This window comes from Eptatretus burgeri, chromosome 9, assembly GCF_056783735.1.
Source record: "Eptatretus burgeri isolate ZD-2024b chromosome 9, Ebu_testis_v1, whole genome shotgun sequence".
Taxonomy (NCBI): domain Eukaryota; kingdom Metazoa; phylum Chordata; class Myxini; order Myxiniformes; family Myxinidae; genus Eptatretus; species Eptatretus burgeri.
Window position 1 is genome coordinate 45100595 of NC_140969.1, and position 12500 is coordinate 45113094.

Sequence of the window (12500 nt, forward strand, 5' to 3'; positions counted from 1 at the left end):
GTCAACTTGACCTCTGACCTTGTCTAATAAAAGCTGTCTCTCGAGAAGGTAGCGACGCAAACCAGAAGTTTCTACGATGATTCGGAACCAAACCATCAAAAATCGAATGTTTGACCTCACTGTGACCTTAACCTTTGACCAAAATATAATCAGCGCTAGCCACCACCCTCCTGAATCATGTGGTGTAATTTGCCATTGGTAGTTTCTTCCGTTCTCGAGTTATAACTTTTTGGGGATGTTTGACCTCATTGTGACCTTGACCTTTGACCGATTTTGACCAAAATATAATCAGCGCTAGCCACCACCCTCCTGAATCACGTGGTGTAATTTGACATTGGTAGCTTCTTCCGTTCTCGAGTTATTGTGCCTACAAACAAACACACAAACAGAGGACGGAAGTCATCAATATACTTACGAAATCTAAAGATTTCGTAAGTATCAAGCAGTCATAGACTGGTACTAACAAAATCGTCAACTTGACCTCTGACCTTGTCCAATAAAAGCTGTCTCGAGAGAAGGTAGCGACGCAAACCAGAAGTTTCTATGATGATTCTGTACCAAACCATCAAAAATCGAATGTTTTGGATGTTTGACCTCAATGTGACCTTGACCTTTGACCGATTGTGACCAAAATCTAATCAGCACGAGCCACCACCCTCCTGAATCACATGGTGCAATTTGACATTGGTAGCTTCTTCTGTTCTCGAGTTATCATTTTTTGGATGTTTGACCTCACTGTGACCTTGACCTTTGACCGATTTTGACCAAAATCTAATCAGCACAAGCCATCACCATCCTGAATCACGTGGTTTAATTTGACATTGGTAGCTTCTTCCGTTCTCGAGTTATCGTGCCTACAAAAAAACAAACAAGCAGTCATAGACTGGTACTTACGAAATCGTCAACTTGACCTCTGACCTTGTCTAATAAAAGCTGTCTCTCGAGAAGGTAGCGACGCAAACTAGAAGTTTCTACGATGATTCTGTACCAAACCATCAAAAATCGAATGTTTTGGATGTTTGACCTCACCGTGACCTTTGACCGATTTTGACCAAAATCTAATCAGTGCTAGCCACCACCCTCCTGAATCACGTGGTGTAATTTGACATTGGTGGCTTCTTCCGTTCTCGAGTTATCATTTTTTGGATGTTTGACCTCACTGTGACCTTGACCTTTGACCGATTTTGACCAAAATATAATCGGCACGAGCCATCACCCTCCTGAATCACGTGGTGTAATTTGACATTGGTAGCTTCTTCCGTTCTCGAGTTATCGTGCCTACAAACAAACAAACAAACAAACAAACAGAAACGGAAGGCATCAATATACTTACGAAATATTTAGATTTCGTAAGTAATAAAAACCAATGTCACCCCCAGGGTGACCAGTATCTTGCCAAAATGTGAACATGAGTGACTTATTTATTCGATTAAAGTTACTCAAAAAATAAGGGTTTCGTCGACCTTGACGCTTGACCTTTTTGTGACCTTGACTTTTATATTTTCGTACGGTTAATGGTATCTCCCCAGGACCGTTGTACATGAAATATCAAGAGATGTTGATAAGAACTGAGGAAATAAAATTTTCTTGAAAAATCCGTTTTTTCGTCATGACGTCATCAAGTCAAACTTTTGACAGATCTGGAAAGCACTTATAAAGCGCTTTCATATGAGGTATTACTCGATATGGTATCTAAGATTTCAAAATTTGACCTTGGGGTCAAAAACTTTCGACCTCCAGCGCTAATCATGAAGGTCAAGGCCGATCGCCACCAAAAATTAATCAGCTGAGCGCCAGACCATGAACTATATTCCCATGAAGTTTGAAGACGATCCGATCAAAATTACTCAAAAAATAAGGGTTTCGTCGACTCCCCTGATTTGCGACAAAGTGATCTTGATCTTTGACCTTGACCTTGAAAATTTTATGCGCTGAAAGGGACCTCTATCGGACTCTGATATGCGAAGTTACAAAAATTTCCAATGATAACTGTGCTCTGCAGAGTGATCGATACGTGATTACAGACAAAAAAAAACAAAAAAAACATACAGGCTGACTAACATATCTTGCAAAATCTTCGGTTTGGCAAGATAACAAACAGAAAGGGGTGAAAACAGTAACCTCCGATCTTTGATGGCGGAGGTTAAAAATAACTTGCATCAAAAAATTTAACATTTTCACGCTCACGGTGACGCTAACGCTAACGCTGACGCTCACGCCGGGGGTATCGCTCTAGCTCTCTGTTGTTCGAACAGGCGAGCTAACAACTGGTAAAAAATAATAATAAAAATGAACCCACTCGTTACCGTCCGTCTGGCCGCACGTTCGCCTTAGGGCCCCCCTGCGGTCGCCTTGCGGGCACCTTGAGGCTACCTTGCGTCTGCCTTGAAAATTCTATGGCAGCCGCAGGGCCCCCTTAAGGTCACTGTGCGACATCAAATCAAAGACCGTACGGCAACCCCACGTTTTCAGTCTCCACGATTTCTAAATACGCCGTGCGGCTCCCCGAAAAATAAAAACATATGTGACTGCTACATTGTGTGACCGTGGAAATACTGCGGCCACCGTATAATTGCTAGTGGCCGTAGATTTTGGAGACCCCACGGCTGCCGTGGCAAATGTGACTTAGGCCTTAGCGATCGCAAAAACCGAAGACAAAATTAAAATCGAAGTTAAAACGAACTCGTAACGTCGACCGAAGCAAAAATACTCCATTTTTCCACAGGAATTTACGGAATTATTTAATATTATTTTATCAAAGTCATAAAACCGTAATATTCGGTCATCCACAAACAATCTTTACACCATCCGACGGCTTAGTGAGTCAGGCATGCGACGATAAGCTTTATTGGGATGAAAAAATGACTTTTAAACACCATCTTTATCGAAAACACCATCAGCGCGCACACGCAAAACCTTTACGTGACTCAACGACACGTCTGCTCGAGCGCGCTGCACCACGTGACTGCCGTGACGCGGCGGGTGAAATATTTTTTATACAATCTTAAAACGTCTCCAAAACATCCAATTTTTACCAGAATTTCGACAACCGAGTGTTAAGCGTCCTAAGCGATCGCAAAACCGAAGACAAAATTAAAATCAAAGTTAAAACGAACTCGTAACGTCGACCGAAGCAAAAATACTCCATTTCTCCACAGGAATTTACGGAATTATGTTTGACCTCACTGTGACCTTGACCTTTGACCGATTTTGACCAAAATCTAATCAGCGCGAGCCATCACCCTCCTGAATCACGTGGTGTAATTTGACATTGGTAGCTTCTTCTGTTCTCGAGTTATAACTTTTTTTTGGATGTTTGACCTCACTGTGACCTTGACCTTTGACCAATTTTGATCAAAATCTAATCAGCGCTAGCCATCACCCTCCTGAATCACGTGGTGTAATTTGACATTGGTAGCTTCTTCCGTTCTCTAGTTATCGTGCCTACAAACAAACAAACACACAGAGGACGGAAGTGATCAATATACTTACGAAATCTTTAGATTTCGTAAGTAACAAACAGACAAAAAAGGGGTGAAAACATAACCTCCTTCACCTTTGGTGGTGGAGGTAAAGAAGGTGCACAAACTGATCCACTTAACCACAGACCTGTCAGCTTACTTCCATTCATCAGCAAGTCAAGGAATCCATCATCGCAGTTGATATGAAATCCTTCCTTTTCTGCAACAACCTCATCTGAAGTCATGAATTCGGATTCAGACCAGGTCACTCAACCTTGGACACGCTGCTTCTAGTCACCCAACAATGGATGGAGGCCCTCAATGTCAGACATGAGATTAGGGCCGTCTCTCTGGAAATATCTCGTGCTTTTGTTACAGTCCGACATCCTGCCTTACTCTCCAAACTCTCTGCATATGGCATCCAATGCCAACTCTACACATGGCTTGCTGACTTCCTCTATTCTCATAACGAACATGTGGCTATCAATGGAATCCTTTCATCTCGTCTCCCTGTCAAGGCTTGTGTGTCCCAAGGCAGTATTATGAGCCCAGTCTATTCCTGATCTTCATCAATGATCTCTCTGACTCTCTAGAAAATCCTTTTTATCTATTTTCTGATGACTCCACCCTCTGTCGTGACTTCCATCATCCTTCAGTCAGGCAGGCTGCAGCCTCTTCCTTCTCTTCAGACCTTGACAAAATCACAAGCTGGTCAAACATTTGGAATACATCTTTCATTACTGACAAATCTCACACTCTATCTTTCTCGGAAAGGACTGTCTGGCAAAAATTCTCATCTACTTTTTTCACAATCCTCTTAAGGAAGTTCAGTCACAAACTCCTGGGTCTCACTATCAACCATGATCTTTCTTGGGCAAACCACATTTCAATGTTGGCCTCCAAAGCCAGCCGTCGACTGGGCATCCTCGAAAATCCTTAATTGGCACACATGAACTCCTATCCACCAACAAGGCTTTCATCCATTGCTTCATTGATCCACCTGGCTCCCCTGCCTCAAATATTGCTCAGCTTGACGCCATGGAAATGAAGGCCTTTAAAACTATTGGAATCTCACATGATGAATCATTTTGGTCTATGGACCGATCACCTTCTCATCGTAGACAGGTAAGTGGTCTCTGTCTTCTGCAGTCGCCATTCTGGTATTGTACCCTCTGCTCTTCCACAAGCCTTGACTAGGTATGCAACAAAACATTATATATATATATATATATATATATATATATATATATATATATATATATATATATATATATATATATATATGTATGTAAAATGGTTTTTTTGCTTGAAGAAAGTTTGCAAAAAAAGTATACAGCTGCTTCTAATTACATTTATCACTCAACAATATAGTGATAAAACAATAAAAAGTAAGACCTATCCTGGGTAAACATTATTCACTTTTTGCAAACAGCGATAAAGAGCAAAAAAAACGAAATAGGAAATTTGCAAAAGCATTTCACAAGTGTTTTCAAGTGACTTAAAAACAATTGCTCGAGGTGCAAGTACAAATGTACAAATGACAAGTAAAACATTACAAAGGAAAATAAGAAAAACAAATGTATGATAAGAAAAATAATCCACTGCAAAGATTTATGGACCTCTGCAAAAATTAATGGCATCCTCATATTTAGATTTAAATTTTGATGCAACTTTAACTTATTTGAGCACTGAAGTGGTGTTATTCACTTACAAATTAAAGCAATAAAACCAAAGCAAAAGAGCAACCACACAATGATATGACGTGAATAGATACTGTGCTTCTGTGAATACAAGATTTCTTGTGCTTTCAGATGCTAACCAAGAAACAGCCATTGTCGTGAATGTCAGAAGTTGAGTGCGTGTACCTGCAGTTGTCACAACATATCATGTAGCCGTCATCATGTGAGAAGCCACAGATGCAGCGGGTCACGTCAAGACCATAGCTGCCATCTTCCGACACGCTGATTGTGGTTGCATTTGACGTGTCATCAAGTGCAGCTGCAAAGCCATTAAGATCGGTGCGATGGAGCAGGCCTGATGGAGGAGAAGCTGGTGGTGTAGGAGGTGGTGGTGCTCCATAATTGTGATCCTATTACACAAACAGCACAGGACACCACCAGATTCAAGGCAATGATGTTAGAAGGCCGTCTTTCGCTTTCATTTGCAAGACAATGTCAAAATGTGAAGACAATATGAAAAAAAGACAAAATAAGATTTTCAATTGAATGAAATGTCAGAAAGTGGCAAAAAAAAATAAAAAATATTGAATTTGGTGGAAATATAGAGCAGCATCTAATCAAACTAATGTAACCACTCCCACTCCCAGTACTGATCCCAGAGAACCATTCAAGACAGATCTCAACATCTTATCAGTCCTTGCTCCTCTCAACCTCAATCTGCCACCCCTCCCCCCTCCCCCACCTTCTACTCATTATATTTCTGTTGGTTCTTTTTTTGTACAATCAATCTTTACTGCCCTCGACCCTTAGTTCTAAGCCACGAGACTTGCAGCAATAACTAGAAGGGTGCTCAGTAGAGCACATACCTCTGCCACGTAATGCCTAATACACGAGAACATATCAGACCCATTACATTTTGAGATGTCATGCTATGTATCGTCTTTGGCCCTATCTCTCAATGGTGAAGAATCACTTTAAAAATTAAACAATTCTCGTATCCAGATCTGGATTCGGACTTTCACAAAAATCGAATTAATTCATCCTTGCCACACACACAACCTGCTCACCAGGTTTCATCCGAATCCGTCCACAACTTTTTGAGATAGCGTGCTATATATCGTTTTTGGTATTATCTCTCAGTGGTGAAGAATCACTTAAAAAAACATTGTAGTAGTCTGATCCGGATCTTCACTAAAATCTTATCAGTTCATCCTTGTCACACACCGAACCTGTCCACAAAATTTCATGTGAATCCGTCCACAGATTTTTGAGATCTCCTGCACACAAACAAACAAACAGAGAGAAAGGGGATGAAAACATAACCGCTTCACCTTCGGTGGTGGAGGTAAATAGGATTAAAATAAGATTTTTCCTGTGAGCTGTGGGTACAAGACCCCCGTGGATGATCAACAGATGTTAAGTTACTGCGTTGAATATTGCAACTCCTATTCCCGAAGGATCACCCAATAAAACCTGAACCTGGCGGAGAAACGCACGGGAGGCAAAAGGCAGGCATAGGTTTCTTAAAATTAAAATTGGGTTTATTGAAAAAAGTAACATCAGGATAAGGGTCGACAAGATGCTATAAATAGGATGGAACAAACTAAATGGTCAACAGATGAATAGGAATGATGGGATACAAAAACTTATGTACAATGGAAATATATCCGAACCCACTGATGGTGACAATTACTGAACTAGCACACAAACAAAAGCGCAGGTGAAGGCTTGAGTTGGCACGAAGCTGGTGGTGGCTGCATGTCCCTGGCACACAGGAAAAGTGCAGCTCAGAACTGGCAGGGTGGGAGGAGTGATGCGGTGGAGGCGAGGGATGGAAGGGAGGTGTCCACGTCACCAGAGTAGTCTAGAAGCCAAAATCTGTAGCTAGCCTAGAAAATAGGTTCGCTGCTGATTTCATGTTAGAATGGTGCAACTGGTGTTTTTGAAGAGTCTAGGCATGACCAAGTCTAGTTCCACTTGTTGCCAAGTCTGCATCTGAATATTATGGCCGCCATGACAGTAATCAAAATGGCCGCCATCAGATTTAGTCTTTTTCTTACTGCAAATTGTACTAGCCAGAAATTTGTCATGATTGTGAAATACTATGTAATCTGACACGAGGAACACTATTTTGTGCTTTATTTTTGTACTGGATCACAACTTTTCACATAATTGACAACTTAAAGACGAAATTGAAAATGCACATACGAGCAACAAATGTGAAAAAGAAAATGTTTAGCACTATTGATGGAGATGGGTTTACAGTCAGTCAAAGGTTATTTCAACAGCTGTCAGATTCTTTCTAACACAAAATTACGTTGCTTTGCAGAAGAGAAAAGTGTTGTGAGAACACCCAAGTACAATTTTCAGATTTGTTAGATTTGAAAAAGATTGACAAGCTCTTTTGAGCGTGTAGCCTGGTGAAGAGCAAGGCCAAGGCCCAGGTGTTTGGGGGTCAGTTTTTTTCCTCCTGAAGCCACATGAATAATGTATTGGCAGATGCTCAGAACTTTGTTCTTGGTATCTGTCTCATCCGCTTCTTCATTGTCCATCTTGTCAGTGCTGTCACCACCACAAAGAAGCTTTACAAGCATGTACAGGGTTTCAGGTACAATTCGCTCTGCATTTTCTGTGTTCAGTCCACCGATAATGCTATGCCCTGGAGAGTGTTTTACGTCACTGTAAATCTTTATGCCCACTCTGAAGATCCAGCTAAGGATTTCGTTCTCATGATGAGGCAGACTGCACTGGGCCAATTCATCTTCTTCAGAACTTTCACCTTCTTCAGATAAATCATTCAAGGCGGTTCTCATGGCAAACTTTGTCACAGTTGAGGACGCAACTATGAGGGGTTTTGTGACATCCAATGGCTGCACGAATGTCACCTTGTCACTACCAAAGTGAACCTCCACTTTCTGCTTGAAATTGTAGCTTTTGTAGGCTCCAGCCTCAATTCCAAAATCATTCAATAACAGCATGCTGTAGTGTTCCCAGATGTTTTTCAGGGTAAACACATGTCCCTTCTGCAGCTCTTTCTCAAGCTGGTTCATCACATTTCTGAAACAAATGCTTTCAGGAGACTGGTTTTTCTCTCCACTCTCCTTTTTATACTTTCTGCGAAAAGAAACATAACACTTGAGGTGATATTTACCTTCAGCTGCCATCAAGTCTGAAACACCTGCAAACCTGTGACGCATGGTGGGGTCAAATTGGGCCAAACTAAGCATCCTGGATGATGTGTGATCAAATTCAACATTTGTCAGGACACCAGCTTTTCCAGGAATGTCAGTCTGGCAGAAAGCGCATTTTGACCAATCCATAGCGCTGTGCGCGGATCTTAGTGACTTTGGGACATGGTATTTCTCTGAGGAACCTGATGTTGTGGGTATCTCTTCTGCGTAAGTCACAGATTGTGGCTGAATCCTTGACTTCAGTCTGTCTATTTTTTGTGCGTGAGTAATGTCACTATAGCAGAATTTGTGCCATTGAATCTTTTCGACGTGTTCCGGTACAGAATATTTTCGATTCTTGAGAATGAGTCAACATATTTAGCGTCATTATATTTCTCTCTTTCTTTGCAACATTCAGCTACAGTTTTCACACCAACGATTGTAGTCTTTTGAAGTGGCGTTGACTTGCTAGTTTTTGAACTGTCCTGGCAAATAAAGCATTTATTCCAGTCTACATGCTCTTCTTCTTCTCGATCCCTTGAACCCCCTGTGAGAAATCTTGCGGCTTTCATTTTTCAGTTAGTCCTGGGTAACAGAAAAACACACAGTTATGTAGTTTAGGTTCATTTTATAGCAAAGTTGTAAAATTCATTGATTGTGGTTTGTATAATCAGACATTCTAATTTGAGCCTGAACATTTCTTTAAAAATAATATAGTGAAAAACAAGTCATGTTATTTTTAGAAAATGGATGGAGCAATGTTTTTTTCTATACTCCCATCAGCTCAGGCATGCTCAAAAACATGGAAATCGACCCTAATTTTGTAATTTCATGTCAATTTGCGGCTGAAATATGACGAAAAGTGTATTTAATGGCGACCATTTTGTAAACTGTCATGGCGGCCATACTATCCATATCCAGAGTTGGCAACAAGTTGATTCACGTTTCTGTGTGTCTGGAGAGTCAATTTACACCTGTTGCACTATTCTAACACGGAATCAGCAGGGTCGTACACTATTCTGCATTGGGCCTCCTGACTAGAGAGCAGTCTTCACTGTCTTGATGATGAAGCGTGTGTGCTCCAGCCATATATTATCTCGGAGGGAATGCCCACGGCTGATCCCCATTCACTGTTGTTCCCCAGGAAGGGGTGGTGCTCCACACAGCATTTGGACCGCCCACAGCGTCCGGGACCTCTCTGCAGCCCACAAGGCCGCTTATCCTGCGGTCTTTTGTGAAGTAAGAGTAGAACTGCCAGGCTTACACGTCCATACTGCCCTGTAAAGTGCATTTTATAGCACCGTTTCAGTGACTTCGTGAAATACACAAGTCATCAAAATTAATGGTCTCGCCTAAAAACAGGTTTTACAATCTTACTCGAAACTGCTCTATGGTTTACACTCGTTGCCTCCTCAGCAGACATTTTTCAATATGACTTACTTCTAGACAAAGAACTAATACGGGCCGTAAATCCAACCGACATGATCATACGGACCAAGCTATTCTTCATCCAATCAGGTATGGAATCACCCACACCAATTCCCCAAATCACCTGCATACCCCAAAATCAAAGCATGGCAATTCGTGACAATGGGGAAAGGTAAATTTAGTTTGTCCAATTTCCATTGGGGGGGGGGGGGTATTGGCAGCACCTGCTGCAGACAATCTTCCATTTGTATACCATGACATTTTATACCCAAGCCTCTCTTCCCAAACAGAGCCCATTAAATTGCCGCAGACTCTCTGTGGAAGATCATGAGGGCCACAGTGGGCTTTGCCAAATAATTTCCATTCAATACCATAACTTTCCACAGATGTTCCGGGGGTCGTCCGGTCAGCGTTACTCATACATAGTCATCGTAAGAGGGTGCCGTGTCCATGGACCAACCCAGTATGGCAGGTCTCCCTATGCTTGCTGTCCTGGAGCCTCAGTGAGAAGCTGCTAAGCTGCATGCCCTGAGGCCCTTGGTGGTGCTGTTATCAAGGCGTGATGCTGGAACACGTGCCCCTGGTGGTCCTCAGGGTGTACTGTGACAGGTGCCCAGGAGAAACAACCTCTGTCCCCACGGTGCACCACTACAGGTGCCCAGGAAGGACCAACCTCAGTCCCCCAGAGGTCTCAACCCCCTCCAAAGTCCGATGACCCCACCAGTGAGAGACACACACTTGGTCGGCACCCCAATGGACAGGGGACATCCCACGCCACCTTTCCCCATTCCCGTGGGGCCCAGGTCATACCACACATGTAGTTGGGCCGCATGTCCAAATGCTGCAAGCCAGCTCTCCAGCTGCCTGGAACAACCTATTATCTCCCAGGGGAGGCAATTCTCCCATGAGGCCGGCCACGTGAACCACCGCTGTTCCGAGTCAGGCAGCCCGGGAACCACATCCTGCCAAGGCTGCTCAATTCTAAAATCAAATTTAATTTTACCAGCCTCACGTTTCTAAATGCGGCTGTGGGTGAAGACCCCAGTTCTTGTAGATCTTGCCCCTTCCTTCAGCCGCTGCTGGCCTCGACCCTCAAGCTCCTCAGATCCGTCCTTATTGTCACGACTGACCAGCTGTTCATGATGCATCTCCGACCTTTCCAAAATTATAACTAGAATGGCAATGGGTAAAGCGCATACCTCTGCCAGGCTGAACAGTTTACATTTTGGATCGCACCGATAGGCCAGATCTGCATCCGGACCATACGTCCTTGTCACACACAAAAATCCATTTGGCTTGTTCTTGTCACCTACCCAACTTATCCACCAAAATTTTTCATAACCAGTCTACAATTTTTTGATAGATCATGCTATATAATGTTTCCAGCCCCATCTCTCAATGGTGAAGAATTACTTTAAAAAATTTTTTTATTCCAGTATCCAGATCCGGATCTTCAACAAAATGTCATCAATTAGTCCTTGTCACAGACCCAACCCGTCCACCAAGTTTCGTCTGAATCCGTCCATAACTTTTTGAGATATCCAGCTCACAGACAGACAAACAAAGAATTATACGAGTGAAAAACCTCCAGTGGTGGGGATAACCAATTGGGTCTCATTCTGAAAATGGCCACACTACATTGGCCTGTCTTTCTAATCTCATTTCCTTTTTACCCCCTGCCCTATGGCCACTCGCACAAACCCTGTGCATGGCGGGTCGATGACTCTGGACCCCTCAAACATGCCGGGTTCCAGCACGACCTTCAACGCCACAAGCTCACACATCTCGAAGGCCGCAACCCTTCTCACTAGTGTAGGCTCGGATCCACTCACCAGCAGTCCAACCTCGCTCCCACACTGAGCAGGCTCGCTCACTGCCCCACATGTCGCAGGCTCGCTCGCTGCCCGACAAGTCACAGGCTCAAATGCTTGGCTCACCGGCTCAGTTTCAGCCACATGCACATACACCGGAGCTGGCATTGGGTCATATCCCTTGGGTCCCACAATGACCCCTGCTGGATCCAAACGTGTGCCCGCGAGTATCGTCCCACACACCACGGAGGTCACTTCACAAACCGTGGGGCCTTATAGTTACTCTATCTCTTAAACCCTCCAGCTGGATAGTCTCGGGGATGGTCTCTACTCTCTGGAGTTGAGCGATATCCACATTGGCGCAATGTCCTTACAGGCCATTACCATTCACAAACGTTCCTGTGGAGTTTTCCTTTTTGTACCCGTTTGCAACTTAATCACCCCCAAACCAACTCGCCATTCCACTTTTAATATGCGCTCATCACTGCGCCACTAAAATTACATTGTTTTTAATCATTTCCTTAATTTCTTTTTTAAAAATCATCTTGATCTTCATCCATTCTTGCCATTATTTGATGGAAAATGACCTGAAAGCCTGTCATGCCCACTTCTTGACTGGACTGCTCAGAATCTGGAGCAGAGGGGCTCCGATCTGTGTCAGGGATGGGGGAGGTTCCCAACCTATTTTCTTCCCCAATAAGCCTAACCCCAGCTCACCTCAAAGCACATATTCCAACCATCCGCCAACTCATGAACATCTGCCATTTTGTTCACGTTTCGTGCACTGTTTTTTTTTTAATATAAAACATCTCATTGAAATTTTCTCACATCCAAACCGCACTTTTTGCGCTTACATTTAGATTTTTTTTCCTTGGGGAATTTGGGTGAGTGCATACCAATCCTGACTACCAGTTCTCATATTCAGGATGAGATTCACACACAGGTCCACTG

At 43.0% G+C, this 12500-nt stretch overlaps 1 protein-coding gene across 1 annotated transcript in view; it reads right to left on the reverse strand.

Moving 5' to 3' along the window:
* KMT2E (lysine methyltransferase 2E (inactive)) overlaps nucleotides 1-12500 on the reverse strand; it is a gene marked incomplete at its 5' end in the record, with an annotated part of 190886 nt that overhangs the window by 144636 nt on the left and 33750 nt on the right. The window contains one exon of the mRNA XM_085893775.1: nucleotides 5327-5550. Within this exon, the coding sequence (XP_085749901.1) occupies nucleotides 5327-5550 (224 nt within the window). The remainder of the gene's footprint in view (nucleotides 1-5326; nucleotides 5551-12500) is intronic.